At 46.3% G+C, this 25,437-nt stretch overlaps 1 protein-coding gene across 1 annotated transcript in view; it reads right to left on the minus strand.

Moving 5' to 3' along the window:
- Nucleotides 1–25,437, minus strand: part of UBXN8 (UBX domain protein 8) — a 222,784-nt gene that overhangs the window by 43,669 nt on the left and 153,678 nt on the right. Inside the window, exon 3 of the mRNA XM_078677839.1 lies at nucleotides 11,519–11,589. Coding sequence (XP_078533965.1) covers nucleotides 11,519–11,589 — 71 coding nt within the window. The remainder of the gene's footprint in view (nucleotides 1–11,518; nucleotides 11,590–25,437) is intronic.

Below are 25,437 nucleotides of genomic sequence, written 5' to 3' on the forward strand. Positions count from 1 at the left end.
AAAGAAAGATACAGCAGCAAGATGGGCCGAGGAGAATGGAGACATAAGTGGGGATCGAGAGAAAAGTGAAGACTGGCAGCGGAACAGGAAAGAAAGAGAGGGGGAGGAGAGAGGGAATAGAACGGAGAGCAAAAGAAAGAGTGAAACGGAGGAGCAACACAGACCAAGAGACACATAGGCACGCAACACAACAAATGAAGGAGAAAGAAAGTACAAGGGAAGACAATGAGCGTTGGAAAGTCCCGAGACACTGCGAAAGAAATAGCGCAATATGCAATGGAGAGAAAAAAGAGGGAAGAGGATGGAGATGAAAGATGACAAAGAGTGCCATAGAAGTGTGGGGCAGAGAGGGTGAAAAGGACACCCAAAAGAAGGAAACTGACAGAAGGAGTTAGAAAGAAGAGGACTAGCGAGAAATGAAGAGAACACGTGAGAAGAGAGAAAGATGAGGAAGGCGAGTGGAGAAAGATAGCATGATGGGGAGGGAAAGAAAGAGGTGAGAGTAACTGAAAGATGAGAAGAGGAGAGGGACCGAAAGTGAGAGGAACAGAGAGAAAAAATGAGAATAGCAAGCGATGAAAGTAACTGAGAGAGAAAGAATAGGAGACAGGGAGGGGGTTAAGCGCGCGGACACCTCTCCTGACCCACGCAGGGCAGGCAACTGCCAAGCACCCTGTTACGAGGCTGCGCTCCCGGCTGTGAAGGCAGGGGTGGGGGAGGGACGGGTGACATTTCATCAGGAGCGGTGAGCAGTTAGCAGGGGGATAGTGAAAGCAGGCAATGAGCCCCTGTTTGTGATCACATTAATGAGCAGTGTAGTTTGTACACAAATACACAAGTAGAAGTATACTTGGGCACATTTAACACTACAAACACACGCGCAGAACATCTCACACGTCATCACTGCTCCTGCACACACAGGCTGGGGGACGCTGAACTCTACCAATACGTACAACAGGCACCGACAGAGAGAATCAATCTCTCTTTGTCTTACACACACATGGTCAACACATGAACAGTTAATCACCCCTATGACACACACAGACTGAGGTACGGTCCTCACACGCGCTCAGACACGCCGAACCCCAAAAGCTCTCTCACACACGACACAGCAATACAAGGCCAGTCACAGCAATACAAGGGCAGTTTTGAAAGTTGTACTGTAAGGCCAGATATTTTGTCAGAAGGCAGATATTTTTGTCGTCGAGCTCTGGACCTTCGCCGCTGACAGCAATTTATACCCAGCTAAGGATTTTACAGTAGTAAACGTCCCACAGACTGTAAAGTTCAAGACAGACAGAATCCTATTGCAGCAACACACCCTTTAAACAGCAGGGATTAGAGAGGAGCACTTGAAAAGCCTCGTTGTTCAGGCAATTCCTTTACTTGCTGCAGAAAGCAGCTGTACTCTGCGTAATCGGGCACAAGCGATATTTGATTAAGTAGCAGTATTTAAGTGCTACGGAGAAAAGAAGCTTAGGCGCGAATATTTAAAGGAGCGCCGGCATCCAGTATAAAATAAATAAACAGAGCGAGGTGTCCCTAAAGTGGACACAGCGCTCCGATGTAAACTAAAAATGAATAAATAACAAGCCGTAATGACACTAAATAAACAGCGTGCGCAGCACTCCAGCCGGAATGATAAACAAGTCAGGTCCCGGGCCGGGGAATGACGTCACGGGTGTCATTAAGTCCCGCCCCTTGTTGCCGGGGGTGTCCCGGGCCGGCAGCCAATCACAGCGCGGCCCGGGACACACGGCAACAAGGGGCGGGACTTAAAAAAAGAGTCAGAAACGCCCACGATTCGCGTTCTGACCGGGAAAAAGTCATTGACAATGATGTCTTCCAATGGCTAGCCTCCATTTATGGAGCTAGCCAATGGAAGAAGGGGCGGGTTCAATTCCCCCACAGTGTTCTAACATTAGATTTCGCCTGGGGAAACGCTGCTTCCGCAGCTTTCGACAGGCGAAACCTAAAAACAGACCAGCTGATGTGAAGACCAAATAGAAATCATAGACGGGGAGGGTGCACAGTTTATTTAAGCATTTACACATTGCCACTCAATGATGGTCAATGTATTTTATATGTGAAGTGTGCAGAAAATAAATTCTCAGCAGAACAAATCAGAATCTTACCACTAATGGAGTTAAAAGGCAAAATAAAATGTGTTACCTGCAAGAATGGTTCTCTATTTAGGTAACTTCAACAGTTACTCATTCTTTGGATTCCCCTTTTGTCTTTTTCAGCCTCTGAGCATCAGCACCACACTTTGAGACTTACAACCTTGTGGAGGGTACAACCATGTTCAGAAGTAAACAATTTATAATGTACCATTCTATCGAATAGAAGGTAACCGCGTCAAGCGATACTGTATAAAAGATACTCAAATGGAACAATTATTGTTCGATTTAACCAAGTATTTTATTTGTATCACAGAACTATTGGTAGACTTTGTTAAAAACTGCAGGGCTCTGATTAGTTAATCTGCAGATGATCAGGTTTCTATGAAAACAATAAATAGCCTTATAGTAGTTTTGTATGTCAGCCAATCTGTCAATAAAGTTTTTCATCATTCATAAGGAAAATGTCCCTTGCCCTATAAGCATCTGTTCGTAGCATGAAGTGATGTGTAGATTTACATACTCTGCATATTCCTGCCACCTAGTTTTGGGCTTGGGCGTTTGATGGTTGTTTTTCTTAGAAGTAGTCTTTTGAGTCACGAAGTACAGTGAGAACCCCCTTTAGTTGGAATGGGCATCGACTTGATAGATTGTTTCCCGCACAGCAGGTGAGTTTGGTATGGAGTGGCGAGTCAACATGATATGATGCACATGTTTATAGATAAGTGATCTATGATCAAAGCCACACATGTCTGAGAAGAGGGCTGGGCACAGGGGAACGTATAGTGCTACGAACAGATGCTTAAAGAGCAATATTTTCCATCGTAGTGCGTTGTTTTAGACACACATGCTTTGCCTTGACTGTAAAGCAGAATCCTTCCACAAGCTGTGGCTAGCCTGTGGATGACGCAGATGCTTGGAATACGGTCCTTAATACAGTCTGGATGACCATAGACTGTTGTCTGGCTAGAATATCAACAAAACAAAGTTTAGAAAACGTATATGGGGTTGACCATGTAGTTACTTAAATATTAGGGGAATGTTTCCTAAGAAGGCTATGGTTGCTGCCTTCTGGAGGGTAAAATGCACCCTGGGGGTGAAATGGAGGGTTCTCTTGGCTTTTCGATAGCAAGTCTGGATAAACTTGACTATCCATCTAAACATTCCTGTCTTAGATATAGATTGCTGCTTGTGAGGTTTTGCAACAGCTACAAATAGCTGGTCTGCTTAGAAAAAACATTTTGTTCTGTCTGAGCACAGTCCGCCCCAGTCGATAGTCGCAGCGGGAGCTGCTGCCCAGCCCCCTTCCCTGCCCCGGCACACACCAAGAGGTTGACGGAGGAGGGCGCAGAGGCGGTCAAATCTCCCTTCTGTCTGCGGACATGATGAAGCTGCTGCCAGGGGGGCTGCAACACTCGTCCCCGCAGCGGAGAGCCACCTGCCACCCTGAAGCCTTCCCAGCTGACCCAGAGCAGGCCGCAGCACAACCCGACGGAGGAAATGCACCCTGCGGGAGCCAGGTTTGCCCAGCTGGTGGTTCCGCAGAAAGGATCTGCCCTCCCGGGGGACCAACTTGCCCACCGTGTTGAAGTTTCCGGGTGGACTGCACAGACCCCAACTGTTTATCTCTATACTGTTTCACGCTCTCTTGAACTCTCTCTTCAAAGGTCTTTCAACTTTCCCTTACAGTACTTGTTGGCTATCAGTCTCACACCTGTATTTAGCCTTAGATGGAGTTTACCAACCGCTTGGGGCTGCATTCCCAAGAGAAGATTCGATCCCGGCGCGCCGGTGGCCTCTCCCGACCTAACACTGTTTGTGGGGTGAGCCTTGATCAGAAGGACTTGGGTCCTCTGAGCGACATGGGGGAGTCAGTTTTCTGTTCGCCACATATCCCTCGTCCGACTTCGGGCGGGGATTCGGCACTGGGCTCTGCCCTAGCTGTTACTAATGGAATCTTGGTTAGTTTCTTTTCCTACGCTTAGTAATATGCTTAAATTCAGCGTGTCGCCACGTTTGATCTGAAGTCATAGTCGGATGCTTTCCTGGATCAGACACGAGGCCCACGGAAGCAGGCGAGCAACCACAGGGCTGGCAGGGGCTGGCCTTCCCCGTAACCCGGCCACAGTGGTGGGCACCCGAGGCAGTGAACGCAGACAGTCGTGGAACACTACAGACAGCCACGAACAGCATGTAGCGAGGCACCCAGGGGCATGCCTAGTGCGGACCAATCGCCAACCTGTGCTCCACCGTGGCAGGAGGAAAGGCCACGCACTGGCAGCATACCTCCAGGGGGAGGGATCCTGTGATGGGTGATCGGGTGTCTGACTTTGTGGGGGGACAAAGAGGGCAAAGCTACCCTGCGACGGACCCAACCACTCCCTGTGGCAGTTGATGAATGAGTGACCCTCAGACAGGCATAGGCCCGGGAGGAACCCGGGGCAAAAAAGAGCGTTTGATGTGTTGATGATCAACGTGTCCTGCAAATCACACTAATTCGAGCAGCTAGCTACGTTCAACGACACCGATGGTTTGTGGTGTGTGCCTGGTGGAAGCGTGCACCGACGGCTGATGGTGTGTGTGCCTGGTGAAAGCGTGCACTGACGGCTGGTGGTGTGTGCCTGGTGGAAGTGAGCACTGACGGCTGGTGGTGTGTGTGCCTGGTAGAAGCGTGCACGGACAGCTGGTGGTGTGTGTGTGCCTGGTGGAAGCGTGCACTGATGGCTGGTGGTGTGTGTGCCTGGTGGAAAAGCGTGCACTGACGGCTGGTGGTGTGTGTGCCTGGTGGAAAAGCGTGCACTGACGGCTGGTGGTGTGTTTCCCTGGTGGAAGCGTGCACTGATGGCTGGTGGTGTGTGTGCCTGGTGGAAGCGTGCACTGATGGCTGGTGGTGTGTGTGCCTGGTGGAAGCGTGCACTGACGGCTGGTGGTGTGTGTGCCTGGTGGAAGCGTGCACTGACGGCTGGTGGTGTGTGTGCCTGGTGGAAGCGTGCACTGACGGCTAGTGGTGGTATGTGTGCCTGGTGGAAAAGCGTGCACTGACGGCTGGTGGTGTGTTTGCCTGGTGGAAGCGTGCACTGATGGCTGGTGGTGTGTTTGCCTGGTGGAAGCGTGCACTGATGGCTGGTGGTGTGTGTGCCTGGTGGAAGCGTGCACTGACGGCTGGTGGTGTGTGTGCCTGGTGGAAGCGTGCACCGACGGCTGGTGGTGTGTGTGCCTGGTGGAAGCGTGCACTGACGGCTAGTGGTGGTATGTGTGCCTGGTGAAAGCGTGCACTGATGGCTTGTGGTGTGTGTGCCTGAACATAGCGTGCACTGACGGCTGGTGGTGTGTGTGCCTGGTGGAAGCGTGCTTTGACGGCTGGTGGTGTATGTGCCTGGTGGAAACGTGCACTGACGGCTGGTGGTGTGTGTGCCTGGTGCGACCTGGGAGCGACCCTTGACCTCGCCAGCTGCAGCTCCACCAGCGCCTGTGTGCCCCTGTGCTCGGATCCGCTGTGCCCAGTGCTCTGCTCCTGTGGGCCCATCTTCCTTTTTCTTTCCCTTCTGTCCCTCGCGCCGCGCTCCCTCCCCGCCCGCAGTTCTCGCAGCTGCTGCGCCTGCGGCACCGCCCCCCCCCTCGTCTCACCCCTGCCACCCGCCTCCCGCGCGCCGAAGGCATGCCTAAAGCAAGCCCATCTGCGCCCGTACGCGCCTGGACTGCAGCCAGCACCAGAACCCCTGGCCCCCACACCAACCACAAACACTGCCTCCGATACGACGCCAGCACCCTCATCGCTCCACCCCGAGCGCACCCACGGTCCCTTCACCCGTCGTACATCACCGCACCCTACAGATCCCCTGTCGCCGCTGGGGCAAAATCACTGCACAACTACAGACAAATCTCGCACTCAATCCTCCGACCAACCCCGACGACGGTGTGCGCACCCTCAGACGATCGATGGATGACTGCGCCAACACCCTAGCCCACTGAAAAAACAAACCTCAAGGACACCAGCAAGAGAGCCAACTGGTTCACCCCGGAACTCCTAGCGTCTAAGCGCACCTGCAGGAAGCTGGAGAACATATGGCACAGCGAGAAGTCGCCAGGCAGCCGCACTGCCCACAAAGACGCCATCCGCAACCACCACCGCCTCATCAGGGCGACCGCCAAGAGAACCTCCTTCAAAAACAGCCTCGACAACAACGCACACAACAGCAAGGAGTTCTTCAACGTCATTATAGAACTCTCCAACCCCAGCTCCAACGTCAACGACATCCCGCCGTCGCAAGCCCTGTGCGACACCCTCGCCACCTTCTTCTTCCACCACAAGATCGCCAACATCCACGACAGTTTCAACCCCCGGACTACCCAAACAGGCCCCAACACACCGGACCCACCTCACCCCACCAACCACGACCCCCTGACACCCCACCTGCGCAACATCATCAACCTCTCCTTCGAGACCGTGACCTTCCCTGAGAGCTGGAAACACGCAGAAACCAACTCCCTACTGAAGAAATCCAAGGCGGACCCGAGCGGACTCAAAAACGTCCGGCCCATCTCCCTGCTTCCGTTCCCAGCTAAGGTAATCGAGAAGATAGTCAACATCCAGCTCACCTGCTACCTTGAAGACAACAACATCCAAGACCCCTCCCAGTCAGGATTCCGCAGCAACCACAGCACTGAGACTGCCCTCATCGCCACCACAGACGACATCAGGATCCTACTGGACAACGGCGAGACGGCGGCGCTCATCCTTCTGGACCTATCCGCTGCCTTCGACGCCGTCTGCCACTGCACACTAGGCACTCCACTCCACAACGCAGGGATCAGAGACAAGGCCCTTGACTGGACCTCCTCCTTCCTCTCCGGCAGAACCCAGAGAGTCCGCCTTCCCCGTTCTGATCCGAAGCCTACGAGATCATCTGCGGCGTCCCGCAGGGCTCATCCCTCAGCCCGATGCTGTCCAACATCTACATGGCGCCCCTCGCACGCATCGCCTGACATCACGACCTCAACATAATCTCCTACGCCGACGACACGCAACTGATTCTCTCCCTCACCAAGGACCCCCTCACCGCCAAATCCAACCTCCACCAGGGATTGAAGGCCGTCGCCGAATAGATGGAGGACAATCACCTTAAGCTGAACACAGACAAGACGGAGATCCTCATCCTTGGACCCAACCCCTCAGCATGGGATGACTCCTGGTGGCCCGCGTCACTGGGGACACCCCCCTCACCCACCAACCACGCACGCAACCTGGGAGTCATCCTCGACTCGAAACTCACCATGACCAAACAAGTCAACGCTGTCTCCTCCACCTGCTTCAACACCCTCAGTATGCTCCGCAAGATCTACAGATGGATCCCGACTGACACAAGGAAAACAGTCACCCAGGCCCTAATCAGCAGCAGACTCGACTACGGAAACGCCCTCTACGCCGGCGCACCGACCAATCCAGAGTGCCTCTGCATGCCTGATCCTCGACGTCCCGCCCCGCGACCACATCACCCCCCCCCCCCCACCTCAGGAACCTGCACTGGCTCCCTGTCGACAAAAGAATCTCCTTCAAGCTCCTGATCCACACACACAAGGTACTTCCAAAGACCGGCCCAGCCTACCTCAACAGTCGACTCTCCTTCTACGTACCCAACAGGAAACTCCGCTCCGCAGACCTCTCCCTGGCCACCGTCCCACGCATCCGTAGAGCCACAGCCGGAGGCAGATCCTTCTCCCACCGCGCCGCCACGGCCTGGAACACCCTCCTCCTCATCCTACGACAAACCGAAGACCTTCTAACCTTCAGCAGGCAACTCAAGACCTGGCTGTTCGAACAGTAGCAACAGAACCCCCCCCCATGCTCCTTGGAACCCTTGCGGGTATGTAGTGCGCTCTACAAATGGTATTGATTGATTGATTGGTGAAAGCGTGCACTGACGACTGATGGTGTGTGTGCCTGGTGGAAGCGTGCACTGACGGCTAGTGGTGGTATGTGTGCCTGGTGAAAGCGTGCACTGATGGCTTGTGGTGTGTGTGCCTGAAGAAAGCGTGCACTGACGGCTGGTGGTGTGTGTGCCTGGTGGAAGCGTGCTTTGACGGCTGGTGGTGTATGTGCCTGGTGGAAACGTGCACTGACGGCTGGTGGTGTGTGTGCCTGGTGCGACCTGGGAGCGACCCTTGACCTCGCCAGCTGCAGCTCCACCAGCGCCTGTGTGCCCCTGTGCTCGGTTCCGCTGTGCCCAGTGCTATGCTCCTGTGGGCCCATCTTCCTTTTTCTTTCCCTTCTGTCCCTCGCGCCGCGCTCCCTCCCCGCCCGCAGTTCTCGCAGCTGCTGCGCCTGCGGCACCGCCCCCCCCTCGTCTCACCCCTGCCACCCGCCTCCCGCGCGCCGAAGGCATGCCTAAAGCAAGCCCATCTGCGCCCGTACGCGCCTGGACTGCAGCCAGCACCAGAACCCCTGGCCCCCACACCAACCACAAAGACTGCCTCCGATACGACGCCAGCACCCTCATCGCTCCACCCCGAGCGCACCCACGGTCCCTTCACCCGTCGTACATCACCGCACCCTACAGATCCCCAGTCGCCGCTGGGGCAAAATCACCGCACAACTACAGACAAATCTCGCACTCAATCCTCCGACCAACCCCCGACGACGGTGCGCGCACCCTCAGACGATCGATGGATGACTGCGCCAACACCCTAGCCCACTGAAAAAACAAACCTCAAGGACACCAGCAAGAGAGCCAACTGGTTCACCCCGGAACTCCTAGCGTCTAAGCGCACCTGCAGGAAGCTGGAGAACATATGGCACAGCGAGAAGTCGCCAGGCAGCCGCACTGCCCACAAAGACGCCATCCGCAACCACCACCGCCTCATCAGGGCGACCGCCAAGAGAACCTCCTTCAAAAACAGCCTCGACAACAACGCACACAACAGCAAGGAGTTCTTCAACGTCATTATAGAACTCTCCAACCCCAGCTCCAACGTCAACGACATCCCGCCGTCGCAAGCCCTGTGCGACACCCTCGCCACCTTCTTCTTCCACCACAAGATCGCCAACATCCACGACAGTTTCAACCCCCGGACTACCCAAACAGGCCCCAACACACCGGACCCACCTCACCCCACCAACCACGACCCCCTGACACCCCACCTGCGCAACATCATCAACCTCTCCTTCGAGACCGTGACCTTCCATGAGAGCTGGAAACACGCAGAAACCAACTCCCTACTGAAGAAATCCAAGGCGGACCCGAGCGGACTCAAAAACGTCCGGCCCATCTCCCTGCTTCCGTTCCCAGCTAAGGTAATCGAGAAGATAGTCAACATCCAGCTCACCTGCTACCTTGAAGACAACAACATCCAAGACCCCTCCCAGTCAGGATTCCGCAGCAACCACAGCACTGAGACTGCCCTCATCGCCACCACAGACGACATCAGGATCCTACTGGACAACGGCGAGACGGCGGCGCTCATCCTTCTGGACCTATCCGCTGCCTTCGACGCCGTCTGCCACTGCACACTAGGCACTCCACTTCACAACGCAGGGATCAGAGACAAGGCCCTTGACTGGACCTCCTCCTTCCTCTCCGGCAGAACCCAGAGAGTCCGCCTCCCCCGTTCTGATCCGAAGCCTACGAGATCATCTGCGGCGTCCCGCAGGGCTCATCCTTCAGCCCGACGCTGTCCAACATCTACATGGCGCCCCTCGCACGCATCGCCTGACATCACGACCTCAACATAATCTCCTACGCCGACGACACGCAACTGATTCTCTCCCTCACCAAGGACCCCCTCACCGCCAAATCCAACCTCCACCAGGGATTGAAGGCCGTCGCCGAATGGATGGAGGACAATCACCTTAAGCTGAACACAGACAAGACGGAGATCCTCATCCTTGGACCCAACCCCTCAGCATGGGATGACTCCTGGTGGCCCGCCTCACTGGGGACACCCCCCTCACCCACCAACCACGCACGCAACCTGGGAGTCATCCTCGACTCGAAACTCACCATGACCAAACAAGTCAACGCTATCTCCTCCACCTGCTTCAACACCCTCCGTATGCTCCGCAAGATCTACAGATGGATCCCGACTGACACAAGGAAAACAGTCACCCAGGCCCTAATCAGCAGCAGACTCGACTACGGAAACGCCCTCTACGCCGGCGCACCGACCAATCCAGAGTGCCTCTGCAGGCCTGATCCTCGACGTCCCGCCCCGCGACCACATCACCCCCCCCCCCCCACCTCAGGAACCTGCACTGGCTCCCTGTTGACAAAAGAATCTCCTTCAAGCTCCTGATCCACACACACAAGGTACTTCACAAGACCGGCCCAGCCTACCTCAACAGTCGACTCTCCTTCTACGTACCCAACAGGAAACTCCGCTCCGCAGACCTCTCCCTGGCCCCCGTCCCACGTATCCGTAGAGCCACAGCCGGAGGCAGATCCTTCTCCCACCGCGCCGCCACGGCCTGGAACACCCTCCTCCTCATCCTACGACAAACCGAAGACCTTCTAACCTTCAGCAGGCAACTCAAGACCTGGCTGTTCGAACAGTAGCAACAGAACCCCCCCCCCATGCTCCTTGGAACCCTTGCGGGTATGTAGTGCGCTCTACAAATGGTATTGATTGATTGATTGGTGAAAGCGTGCACTGACGACTGATGGTGTGTGTGCCTGCGTGAAGCAGGAACATTCACAGCAATAGAAGACACAGATGAAACTGACGAAGAGGGAGGGGGAGAAAGGAGGGGGGTGCGAGCAGAGGAGCCTGATTACAGCAATAAAAACACAGATGGCAGCTGAGCACATGCATGCGCTCATGAACGCAAGCTGGAGCCCAGCAAAAGCCTCTGGTGGCACTTTTAAAAGCCGCTTACTAAATGTCTCGAAGAGACAGCACGCTCTGTCTCAGACGAGACCTAAAAAGGGAGGATTTTTCACTATGGGACATGCCCTATTCACCAGGCACATTCGCCCACTCTCCCTTTCTCCCACCCTCAAATGTCATTTTGTGCCTGTATTTTAGATAACAATCTTCTCATTAGGACGAGTCAACAGAAAAAAACAACTATTTTAAGGTATTTTTGGTCATGACCAATGTTAGGCAGGATTTTCAAAGGCACTAAGCGAGCATAGGTAGAGTGAAAGAGTTGAATACGAGGACCACCACGCCAGGGGTAATCGGTGGACAGCTGTTCTACCCCAGGCCCTGCACTGCTCATACACGTCAGTGGTGGCTAAGATCTTGGTGACCAAGACTCCTGTATCTGGTTGGCGTGCCTGTCCACTTTCACATCTTTCCATGGTAAAGAGCAAGCCATACTACTACACCCTACATTTGTACCACAGTGTATCAGTAATGTAGGACTTCAGGTTGGATCGATAATATAGCACACAGTAGCTTACCTTTTCACTCAGTTTCTCCTGTTGCTCTTTTCTTGCAAGCCTTTTTCTTTGTTCTTGCTCAACCTCAGACACTTAAAGAAAAATCAGATCTGAGTACGGTGACTTTCCACGGCTTGACAGAATTTAAAATTAAAGCATCATCAAATTGATCACACAAGAACATTCCCTTACGTTCGATATATTCCCTTGAGAACACTTTCACCACAGGTTCATAACGGGTATGCAACGCCTGTAGCATACTGATACTCAATGTAATTGGTCACGTTCATTTAGGGTACAAAAACAAGTTTGCAATTGCAGACTCATAATCTTACTTTACGAATGCAAATTCGTTTTCCTTTTCATTTTACTGTAGGTTGTTTTCCCTCTAAACCATTAAGAAACTTTCTGCACGACCATGTAATCCATCTGATAGATCTGATCTAGCTGGATGCAAAACATATTTTTAAAAGCAAAAAAATACAATAACAATAAAATTGCAGTTAAGCATCTTCTTACCTCGCATTCTATGAGATTGGACAGTCTAAAAGGGTCGCCCCATGAATATAGATTTAACTAATTACCATAACTATGAAGCCAACTTCCAGTATTCTTTTATTTACATTTCATTTCAGTTCCTAGTACAGCCTTTTCGTTTAATTTATTAATGTGCCATGCCACCTTTTATTTGTGTTCTGCAATTACACAGTTCAACAGGTTTCGAAGCAAAAAGAAACACCCTTGAAGAAAAAAACTCAGGGTGCCGTGCATCTGCCACACACATATGACACGTGCTTATCAACTACAGGACAATATACTCTGAAAACGTACGGCATATAAATACATTTTTAATTTAGGTTTAGACACCATTTGCAAAAACAGCAATATTCTACACAACCTTGGGATAGATGCATACAAGTACTTTGCATTTTTGCAAATGCAAAGTACCATTCGCAATGCAAAAATGTGCATACATTATTGCCACTGCAAATCGCTCTGCATACACTGCGAACCCTAGACGTTGGAAGAAGTATAAACTAAAAAAAGGTATGTTTCTCCCTCCTTTTAACTCTCAAAGTCATGCACAAATTAACCCTGGGCGTAGTTTGCGTAGTAACTACGCACTACGAGAGCTACGCGTAGCACTACGCGTACTGCGTAGTGCAGAAGGAAATGCTGTTCGCAATGATTGCACAGTGCCGGATGCTTGTCTCGCTGGGATGTTATTTTGCTCGCTCGCGGTCGCCAACTTGACGTTGAGGACCGCGAGCAAGCAAAAAATGCCCGCTACGCTACGCGTTTTTGCACTGTGCTAAGTTCAATTCGCGTAGTGCATAGTTGCGCAAACTACGTGAGCGTGGCGTAGTTTTCTGCGCAGGCCTAGCACAAATGCTTTGCAAAAGCAGCATGGGTGCCAGGTTGTAAGTAACCTTTTGCAAAATGTGAGCTTGTCAGTGTGTAACAGCTTACACTCTGCTTGTGCAGGCAACAGGCATCAACAGGAATAAAGAGCTGTTGCATGGACTTCTCCAAGCTCGTCATGAGGCAGCCCTGATGTCCCATACATAGGAGGCACTATAAAACCAACATTGCAAGTTCGAATGGTATGTTGAAGGTATGCTTCTTCATGCAGTCCTCTGTCCGAATATTTCCTGTTATGTGCAAAGAGACTTGCTGCCAATTCCCACCACATTATCATTAATGATGCAGGACGTTTCTGTGCACAGTCTTCTGACACACCAAAGGTTTAATTACTGTTTTAAATGTCGATATAGATTGGTTGCGCACAGGCTGTTTTGTATTTGATTTTATACCTTTGTAGTGTGCTCCTGAGGTATCACTCTCTGAACCATCGAGTGTGACTGTGAAGTACTAAGCAAGCATCCTCTATATGTAGGGGATGACCCTCTGGGCACAACATGAATCGCTGGTCAGCGAATGAATGGTAATCTTTTGTTCAATAAAGGTTCTCCATTCTTTATGAATTTCAAACTATGAATTTAATTCAGCGGTCAATCATAAATCACATATTCTTTATGATGTATTTGAGTATTTCTTCACAGATTAAATGCAGTTTAAAAGTGGCATTCCCAATGCATTTCGTGCACTGGTGTGCACTTCTTCAGGGGAATCTCTAGATAAAACAATATAATGACTCTCAAAAGGATACAGTGTTCAAATTCAAATATTGCGTTAGTAGGTGCATATTTCATGCTGGTGTGTATAACAATAATAATCAGGCAGTTAGTGCTCTAGTGATTGTTAGAAATTATAAGTCAATTTCATTATGAAAGCTAGTTGCAAGAGTATCTAAAATAATAGATGTTAGGTAAGTGTATTCAAAACAGTGGTAAAATAACGGGTATTAGTCTCATTGATATATCCTTCGGGTATATACAGTGAAAGTTAGGTGGAATCAAATCGCTAATGGCTCTATCCTAATCGGTGTAAGGTAAGTACTCTCTATGAATATAAGTTGATATTGGTGAAAAGATAAAGAGAGAGAGATTGTTCCCGTGTCTTACCTGCCAGTTAGTTTTGCATGTGCATTTTCGTCGTCCGTTCCTGTGGTTAGTTGTTAGCGCCTCTAGCTCGCGAGTTAATACAAAGTTTGGATATAAAGAGAGGACTTTTCTCGTGGCGCTAAGTATAGACGCGATCTTAAAGTGGTGTGAATATATGAATATGAGGGGCGAGCTCCCATTTCATAATGGTTAATATAACGGATTACCTTCCAATAAAGGTTACCGTGTTATTAGTAAATATGTGCAACATTCGGGATGGTAAAGCGGTTGGACGTTATAAGGGTAACAGAGGCAGGCGGGATTTCTCGTTGGAAACCATGTATGAGCGCCATCTTAGAAAAGTATTAGATGCAAAATCTAGGTGAAACACAATCTGGTAACCTTCGGGTTAAATCAATATCGATCAATAGGGTGTATAATACTAAGGTTCAACCCATTATATATATTGACGAATCAAAATCAAAATTAACCATAAGAAATTGAGAATTGAAGTATATACAATTAATTAGAAACAAAAAGGTGGAAAGCTTTAAAAATTGAAAGCTTTAGAAATAGTCATGATAAAGTGTATAGTTCTTAGGTTATGAAAGGTAACAGGCGAATTCCAGTCGGTCATTGAGCCCTTTTGGTTTCATCGAGTCTAGAAAATAAATCCAGTGGTTTTCCCTTTGTAACAAGGTTCTGTTCATATCTCTTCAGGGTATTTTCTCTATCACTTCCAGTACAGTAAATTTCAATTGAGATCTACTGTGGTGTCTTTCATTAAAATGTGTGGCCACTGTTGAGCTTGTTTTGTGTGTTCTGATATTGCTTTTGTGTTCTGACATTATCGTTTTAATTTTTCTAGATGTCTTACCAACATATGCAAGTCCACATGGACATTTTAGTAAATAGATCACATTAGTTGTGTCACAGGTAGCTGTCATTTTCAATTTTATTGGTGTTCCTTTCATGGGATGAGTAATAATGTTCCCTTTGATGACATTGTGGCAATTGCTGCAATTATGACGAGGGGTCATACCCTTTTGATCTGTCTTGGTACTGTTTTTAGATGTTTTGAGTATGTCTTGAATATTTTTACTCCTGGTGTATCCAAATGTGGGTTATTTTGCAATTATCGTTGCAAAATCCGGTTAATTGGTAAGTAATGGCCAATGTGTTTTTATGATCCATTTGTATTGTTAGCTGTAAGTCGAATATTTAGACACAATGACAGTTTTAAAATTTCCATTTTTGTGTGTCTGTTGTAATAATTCTTTCCTTGTTTTTAAACCACATCTTTGTTCGGCTTGTTCTAGGATTCGTTTGGGATATCCTCGTTCCTCAAATCTGGAAATCATATTGGCAGTTTGAATTTGTAATTCACTTGATTCTGATACAATTAGTTTAACTCTATACAATTGGGATAATGGTAGATTGTTTTTTAGTGGAAGCTGGTGGAAGCTTTTGTAATGAAGTAAGTTATTGCGATCAGTTGTTTTCTTATATATGGTTGTTTCAATTTTAGTGTTTTTGCGTGTTAATAGTACATCCAAGTATGCAATTGTTGAGTTATCAATCTGATACGTAAATTGAATTCGTTCATTGATGGTATTGAGGTTAATAAGTGCTGATTGAAGTTCTTGATGGGTACCCACCCACAGTACAAAGATGTCATCTATATATCTGAGAAATACCATCGCATTTTTCTTCCAAGATTCTTGGTTGAGAATGTATTTGTTCTCAAAAATATTCATAAAAGAATTAGCATATACTGGAGCGACACAATTGCTTAGCGCCACGAGAGAAGTCCTCTCTTTATATCCAAACTTTGAATTAACTCGCGAGCTAGACGCGCTAACAACTAACCACACGAACGGACGACGAAAATGCACACGCAAAACTAACTGGCAGGTAAGACACAGGAACAATCTCTCTCTCTTTATCTTTTCACCAATAACAACTTATATTCATAGAGAGTACTTACCTTACACCGATTAGGATAGAGCCATGAGCGATTTGATTCCACCTAACTTTCACTGTATATACCCGGCGGATATATCGATGAGACTAATACCCGTTATTTTACCACTGTTTTGAATACACTTACCTAACATCTATTATTTTAGATACTCTTGCAACTAGCTTTCATAATGAAATCGACTTATAATTTCTAACAATCACTAGAGCATTAACCACTTGGATGCTAAGGCCCTGGAGACATTTATTAACACTTTCCATTGAAATCAATGGGAACTCCATGACGAGTTACCCTTGTCATTAGCAGCCAAGTGGTTAACCTCCTGATTATTGTTGGTATACACACCAGCATGAAATATGGACCTACTAACGCAATATTTGAATTTGAACCCTGTATCCTTATGAGAGTCATTATATTGTTTTATCTAGAGATTCCCCTGAAGAAGTTCACGCCAGTGCTCGAAATGCATTGGGAATGCCACTTTTGACCTGCATTTAACCTGTGAAGAAATACTCAAATACATCATAAAGAATATGTGATTTATGATTGACCGCTGAATTAAATTCATAGTTTGAAATTCATAAAGAATGGAGAAACTTTATTGAACAAAAGATTACCATTCATTCGCCGACCAGCGATTCATGTTGTGCCCAGAGGGTCAGCCCCTACATATAGAGGATGCTTGCTTAGTTAATTACTGTTTTGCCACACAGAACGAAAGAATGCACAAAATGTGCACTGCTAGCAGCCTCTGCGAATCTGGCCCTTTCAGTTTCTCAAGAGACTGATGCAGTCTAAAACTGAATAGCTTTTCGCCTTTTTGTAGGCTGTGTTTTAGCTGGTTGTTTAACTCTGCACTTTGCCACTGGTAAACAAGAGTAAAGTGTATGTCTTCCCCCTTTAAACATGAAAGTATAGATGGGTAGGGTTGCCCCAGGGAACATTTACTCCACTGGTTATGGAGGGGCAGTGTGGCCCCCTACCCACTAGCTAGTACCAACCATAAATATGGCACCCAAAGGAACCCTCCTCAGAACACTTTATGGACCTGCTGAAGATCAGAAGACTGGACCTGCTGTCAGTGACCTAAGAGGAGCCAGAAGTACTGACCTGCTCCCTCTTGTACCCTGGACAAAGTAGTAGACTCCAAGGGGTCAGTGGGCTAGCCTCCAGTGGCTACAGGGACAAGGTGCAAGAGGCCTTTTTCCTGAAGCGACCAATTAACCAATACCAACTGGACATAGACTGGAAATTGCAGGTGGCCTCTGCTGGAGTGCGTCCTGGCCTCTAAGTGCTGTCCCTGAAGCCCCAGGAGCCTTAAAGGGGAGCCAGGGGACCTGCTCCAGAAACTCTGAAAAGCAGGGACTTAAAGAAACATTTTGGACTTCCAGGACCTCCAGAGCTGTTAGGGAAACCTCACAGCAAAGGTGTCCAATATCGATGCAGATTGCTCACATACTACTTGAGGCTTGCCCTCATTAGGATTCTAAGCTCCATAAAAAAAGACTACATCAGTAGATAAAATAATTAACTGGGGTGAACCAGCTTAGTGTATCTGACCTGTATTCCATTGTGGTCAGCTTGAAATTACACCTATGTCCCGATTTACTGCTCACGTAGACTGGGGCGTAGTGCGTTTTAGCTATTTGTACTAAAAACTTTAATAATGTAGGTCTCCGGTTTAACTTTAAAATTTTTTTTGCTTTTACGTCTTCTTGTTTCTTAAACTTTACTCTATTTGTCTAATTCAGTTTGGAATTATTATTGTTTGGATTTTTAACTTTAATAATGTTTTGGTACTGTATAATATTTTACACATTGTCCTAAGTTAAGCCTGTTTGCCATAGATACCATGTGGTGGAGGTCAGGTTAATTTAGTAACATATGTTTCACCCTGACAAGTTGGTGTCATTATTCCTTGAGGTGGGCTATCGCCCACAATAAATAATAATTCACTTTCTTACATTGATTTTCTCCTGCCGTGTATAAAAAAACACTAGAATGCCAAGCGCTAACAGATCTCTGAACGCAAATTATTACTTTTCAGAAACATAGTATGTATTGATTTAGTTATATTTCTAGATGACCTCTGATTTCCTCAACCGGCTAAAGCCAGAAACCAAGGCTCTTTATGGCAGAAGAGCTACAAGGGGCCTACACCATCAGGGAAGGACACTAAAGCAGTACTACTGCCGAGGCTGTCCCTCAAATTGTCTTAAATCCCTTTAAGACTAAGATAGCAAGTCACACCCACCCACCTCTGGAACTCTGCATGCAGTCAGTGAATATGTTTTCTACACCCGGAAAGTGCACCACAACCGGATGGCCATTGTCATGTATTTGGAAATCTGGTATTAACTTCCTCAGAAAACCAGTTGAGCAAGTGGATGTTGAAATATTGAGAGGAGAGAGCAGAACCTTGCTGTATTCAACAACCTAGATCCACAGTGGATTAAATATGGCCTTCAAACAGCATATTTTCTTCAAGTAAGAAGGAGCTCATGCTGAGGAGTTGAGGCCTTCTTGAAGACAGAGGGATGACAAATGTCTGTTCAAGAACAGGGGGCACCTCTCATACCACAAAGCCCTAATCAATGGTAATGGTATTATAATCAAGGTAACAATGTTTCTAGTTCCATCATCAACAAAGCGGGAGAAGAATGCAGCTGAGAAGAGACCAACTTGATTAGCTGTCAAGTACCTGTTTGGGTCTTTCCCTAGCTCTCTAACAGGCTTAAGCTCCTACAGACTATCAGTGTCTAAGTCTTTCAAAGAGTACCTAGTGCCACAATGAGTTGCCTTATCTCCTGAACTTTCTTTTGAGAAATAAATGACTTAAATTTACCACCATGAGCTGCCTCACCTGCATCACTGTTTGCCCATTTAATGGTTTACTCTGGTAGTATTCAGTGGCCCTGGAGCCTGTTTTGAGAAGGCCATCAGAGTATTTGCAAGACACAAAGCCCTCCACCTTATGCAGTTTGGTATTCGGTTGTCTACACCTTCTCCCAAATAACTCACATGTGTACATAATTGGATCATCATTTACCCCAAATGCTCAGACACCAGTTACCATGCCACTCCCCACTCTGCAAGGAGTAAGATATTAGACCACTTGTGACAAGAGAGTAACTCTTTGTAGTATTCTGTATTGTGCCTTACTGACACTGGTAGTTGGAACACTGTGACTACCACACTCTTGTTATAAACATTGACAATTTGGGACTGCAGGATGCAAATAAGGCCAATTCAACTATGATCATATCACACAAGCAGAGCATTTGTTATGATACTGCAACCATCACAGTCACCTACCTGATGCCTGACTAGTTGTGTGGGTCTGTGCACATGTGAAATGAAATGTAGGTTTTCAGCCAAAAATCAACATTGCAAAATCAATACAGCTGGTGTACGCAATAACAAGGAAACGATTTTGAGAGTTATGATGAATGGGCAGATTGCAGACCCTAGAAATGTAACTAAATTGCTAACACAGTGCTCGGGCCACCTAAAGTCAGAGATCAGCAGCATCAATATGAAACATAGATGGACACTGTGATGGCACACATCAAGTGCTTGATACAAAAATGCAGTCATTGCATAAACCGTTTCTTCAAATGACAACGCTGCAAATTAAAATCAAAGTAATGTAATGGAAATATTATACATGATGCTACTTGTGCATAGATTTAAATTGCAATTCTCAAACTGAAAAAATACCACTAGTTTCCGCCATAATTTGATGTGACATTACATAGCAAGAGTCAATAATCAAATGTCTTTAAATTAATTAGGCGTAAGCCTATTTCACATATGTTAAATACTTAGAAGGCTGTTCCTTCTGGCTGTTAGAGGGACAAAAACATTATAAGGGGAGAGCCTTTCCATAAAGGTGTCCCTATTTGGATGAATGAACAAATGTTAATATTCAGCTGGATAAACCAGCATTCTCTATGCGTGTACAGCTTTACCAGCGTTTCTCATACTACTGATCTTGCGCCAAACAAGCTCTATATAACAACCAGAAGGATTGTAGAGGCTCTGCAGATAGTCTTTCTTAATGACCATCCATCAAGAGATAATCGAGCTACATATAAAAAATAAATATTTATAGAGTGTCTAGAGCGCTCTTGTAATGTCTGCTCACAGCCAAGGTCATCCTCCCCTCTCTCATCAAAGGCACCAACCAACCAAAATGGCAAGCAGATTCAGCACCAGTGTGCAATTCCCTATCCCCGAGTGAAACTCACCCAATCACTTTTATCAGTATTATGGGAGGGTTATTTGAACCACATCCTTAAATTCTGAGACTATTTCATTCATTGGGTTCAGAATCCCTTTGGAAGGAAATCAAAGGCCTTATCGGTGCCTAAAGGCACAAGGGTGAGAATGTTTGCTATGTATACTTACCACAAACAGGATAGTATACCACGTGCAAGATTTAAAGGTGTGGCTCTGTGAGACATGAACCAAAATTGGTCATGGTACTGCATTTCTAGGCTTTTAGCCAAGATCACAGCCCTACTTTGGGAACTCTCAACCCTTTAGTAAATGCAGAATCAGTCAAAATACTAATTCTGAGAAGGAGGGCCTGTAGACTGCAGCCCATGTATCACTACTGCATTTAAATGAGAGTAACACTTTCAAGGAAAGCAACAGTCATGTGAAACATGCAGGGATAGATAACCTCCAAACCTCCTTTCACCATAAAAAGACACACTCAAGGATATGATCAAGTTTTTTTATATAATTATTTTAAAACCAAACTTTCTAGTGCCAAGTTCATGTATAGCTGGAGCTATAAAGCAAACAATAGAGTAGCAGCTACTGTAATCAATAAACAGAATAACAAAAATAAATGCAACATGATTCAGAGACTCATTGTGGTTTTGTGATAATTTACCAAAACCCTTTCTGCACTTTGCCCTCAGATAAATTACCTCTAGCACATTAGGAAGCTTGTCAGAGCGTTAACTGTTCTCACATTTACCCACATACCTTAACAGAACAAACAAGGATATTGTTCTCAATGCAGAGAGCCTAGATTGCCAGCCAAAAATAAAGCCAGGCTGACGTAGTTCACTATCATCTCTGCCCTGCAGTCACCTCCGATGATCTTTGTCCCTCTGACATGGCCCAGTTAATTACTAGGAATGGCCTTATATACCTTTCCTTTAGATTGTTTTTGATAAGGAACTCTAAACATAAGAGTCACATCCTGAATGTATGAAAATAATCAACAATCAAATCAGATGTTCTTTCATCTAGTTTTATTGTCAAGGCCTTGTTGAACATTTAAAAAAAAAAATAATGCCTAAGGTGATATGTTCTTGAATATTTTGAAGAACAATCAGATAATATTAATGGCGACATTAAGACCAGACCATGGCAGACTTAATAATGTGAATCTAAAAGAAACTCACAACAAATATGTACTCATATGTAAAAGAACATAAAAATATGAACAACTGTGTATGAAAGAAATGCAATGTGGGTTCATAAACAAGAAAACACGATTTCACACCAATGGTGGACCAAAATTGTTACTATTGTCACAGTTGTGTTTAATAGCAATCTTGCTAGCACTTTGGTCTCACTGCTTAGGAGAGAAAGTTGGTTTAATTAGTTTACTATTAAAACAAAGCGAACAGACTAGGATGTTGGTTTAATTAGTTTACTATTAAAACAAAGCAAACAGACTAAGACAGCACAAACACAAAATGCTTAATAAGTACATTGACAAGGTTGTACATCTTGAATCCACAAAATAAGAGATGGTTTAACTAATTCAAACGGTAGTCTATCACACTATCAAACCTTTAAAAAAATCAATTAATATATAATTCTCTCAAAAGTAAAAAAATCATATATTCACTACACCGGTCCCACCAACAGAAAGAGTGGAGGAAATGTCAGAGAGCCATGGGTTTTACAATATCAGATTATAAAAAAAAAATGTCACTCAGCTGTGCACCCCCATGATACACACTTCTCTACCATCAGAATATAAATGTTTTCCCTCTGGGACACCAACCATGCATTCCATGAAGGAGTGTCATAATTGGCAGTATATCATTTTCTCTATTTCTATTTGCCTCACTCAAAAAAAGCTTTGGATGCCTCCACAGTTGAAAAAACATATTCCTTTCCCTTTGTGTGACACCTTCAGTTGTACTAGAAAAATCATGAGTTTACAATATCTACATAGCACAGTTCCTTTTTGACTGCTAGCAAGGCTCTCTGTCTCGTTTAGGGACATTGGAGTAAAAAAAAAAAAAAAAAAGACGCAGGGGGCCCAATCATAATTGTCCTGACATGCACTGAAGCCCTCAGTACTAACTTGCGACGATGAACGGGATCACCATCACCGAGCCCACCACTCAATTGATCGACCCTTGCATTTTTCTTGGAAGCCTATATTCTTTGTGCTCTTTCACCCATTCAAAGCCTGAAACCTGGAGATTCCATTGAACATTAGTCATTGCTTTAAGAATCATGTCTGCCTCGGTGCCGAGCATTGAAACCATAGTATGATATACTGTATCTCATTTCCTTCCTAGATGTTTTCTTGTCCCAGTTTCCCATTATTGTGTTATTTTATCATTTGTCTGTTTCTACTGTGTTCTCTGCTGCTGCAGAGAATTCTATATGGAATGTATATAGTTGAATACTAGCGGGGGAGTGTTCGTGGCTGGAGTTTCTTCATGGAGACAAAAGCTTATTTTTCAAGAATCCTTTGTCTCGTGGATTTATGAGTGTACTAATTTCACATTGGCGACAATAGGCTCTTTGTATCCACGTGTTTGTGAAGAAACTTCAACACTTGAGTGCTGATTTGTGAGTAATCCTCCCCACCATTGACTTCCTATCGGGGGATCAGTCTATTGCGTTTCATTCATACATTTGCCCCCCTTTCATCATTGAGATTACTCATCTTGTGCCTACGTGTTTTGGCTAGAACTTGCTCTGTTTATTGCCATTTTCGCTCCTGTGCCTTCCTCTGCTTGCCGTGGAACCTTATTATTTATTTGTTTCCCTCGTTGTATTTTAACCTTTGTGGACGATTGCTTTATTTCTTTTTTCCCTTCTTCTCGTTTGGTGCCGTTACTGGCGTGTACTTCAATTGCGCTCAAGATCCTCACGCGCTTTCAACATCAGTGAGCACGGGAGACAGCCATGACAAGGTGGGCTTTACACCGCGCTGCCATTACGACACTGCCATCACAACGCAAGTCTTTACAACGACTTGCGCTGGATTGCGCTAGATACTAAGGAATAGTAGATTTAATATTCCAACACCTTCCCTACTGCTGCGTAGGCTGGAGTTGGAATAGTAAATCATACTATTCCAAAATCCAGCGCCTACAGCGCCAGTTGTTGTAACGACTTGCGTTGTAATGGATGCATCGTAATGGCGGAGCGGTGTAAAAGCCCGCGTTGTCATGATGTACACCCGTGGGCACGAGCCTCTCCTAGCCCATATCTTCTATTGCTGGTGCGCCTGACCCTCTCGTCAGTCCTTGATGGCTAAGACGAGTATCCCCTTTGCGTGTCAGCTCGTGACCCCTGAGTCACGCATCTCACTTCGCGTGTTTTCTCCGATGCGCCTGAGTCACTGAGCCACTATCTCTATTGTGCTCAACTGTGGGCTTATCTTCATCCTGGAAGTGGCTGCCTCCTGATTTGCTCATTTACTGATCTCGGGCACGCTTTTCACCTGACCATCCTTACTCATTGACTAGTCTCCCTCCATTCTACTCCACCTACTGCTGAAAGCATGGAAGGACTGGTTTAGTCTTCATAGAAATTGAAAGTGGACTTGAACTTCATCTGCTCTTCACTTTGTACAAGTCAAAAAAAGGACTACAAGAATCATCTATGCACAAGACTCATTATAATGAAGAAAAAAAACTTTATTGATTTTTACTTACATTTATTACGGTTTCTTTCATATCTTCCACTTGTTTTTTACTCTCTCTTATTTCTTCTTGCTATCTATCCCTTCTCCTTTTTAGTGTTCTTTTCTCTTATTCTTTGCAGGAGGATTCGGGTATCACCTAGGATACTGGTGTGATTCATTCATTTATACGTTTAGACATTATTACAGTTACATTGATATTTAGTCATACCTGTGTTATTTAGTGTCACCATGCTCTTTGCAATTTTGTGAAGAATACTGAAGAGCGAATTTGTGATCAATTCATGTTGGAATGCTAGAGTCCGGAAAGAATTGTGGGGTAGGAATGATCCCAATCTTACTGAAGTGCTCACCAACGCTAAACAAGTTGAACATTCTATGAAGTGTATACGGGAACTGCAAAAGTCCAAGAATGAGAGTAAAAGTGAGGCCAAAGGTGAAACATCCATTGTTAATGTGGTCACATCCTCCGAGGGGAAATTCAATGCATCTTCCAGGCCCAAGGAGTGTTGTTACAGATGCGGAAATCCCAATCATTTGGCCAATTTCAAGGACTGTCCTGCTGTGCTTGTGGGAAGAAGGGACATTTTGCTAAATGTTCCAAGTCCACTGATGCCCGTAAAGAGAGGGTTAATGTTGTAGGTGAACTTGAACATGATATTGTGTTGCAGATTTCAGATGTCAATATCAATGATTTGCACGAAGTGGCTTGCTCGCATCCTTCCGACGCGGTTAGTGTGAATGTTGTTATGATGATGAACTCAAGAGCCAGGTTGTCCCTATTTTCTGATAAAGATTTTGAGAGAATTTTCAAGGGAACGGTTTCTCTTGTGGCACCTGACGTCACTCCGTACAGCTATGGTGGAAAACCTATAGAGTTAGTTGGGTATTTTGAGGCTGATTTTGAATTTTGTGGCAACAAAGCTACAAAAAAATTGTACGTACCTGTGAGGGGAGACTCCATTTTGAGTTGGCCGCAACAGAAAATGTTGGGAATCTTTTTAGATCCGAACCTAGATCCACCTGTACAGGTCAGAAAAGTAGCTACCATGGCTGAACAGTTACAAAGTGAATTCCCTAGTGTGTTTGTGGACAAAGGGGGTTGTGTGAAGGGGTATGTACATCGCATTAGGATCAAGGATGGTGCTACACCAGTTGTGTGCAAGGTTAGAAATGTGCCTCTGAGTCGTCATGGTGCTGTGTAGAAGGAGTAAAAAAACTTTAGAATGAGGGGACTATTGAACCTTTGGAGGCCTCAGAATGGTTGGCTCCTCTCTCCGCTGCAACCAAGAGCTCAGGTGAGATTTGTCTCTGTGTGGATCTTCGCCACCTAAATAAAGAGGTGGTTGAGGACAAATTTCCCCAGCCAAACATTCAAGAGATGGTTACGTTGATTGGTGGAACTAAGTATCTTACCACTCTCTACTTGATGTTTGCTTATCATCAGGTTAGGTTGCACGGTGACTCAAAGAATCTTACTGCTTTTGTTTTACGACATTTGGCGTTTTCTGTTTTAACCGCAGGCCTTTCGGGGTTT

Source organism: Lissotriton helveticus, chromosome 2_1 (genome assembly GCF_964261635.1).
Source record: "Lissotriton helveticus chromosome 2_1, aLisHel1.1, whole genome shotgun sequence".
NCBI classification, from domain to species: Eukaryota; Metazoa; Chordata; class Amphibia; order Caudata; family Salamandridae; genus Lissotriton; species Lissotriton helveticus.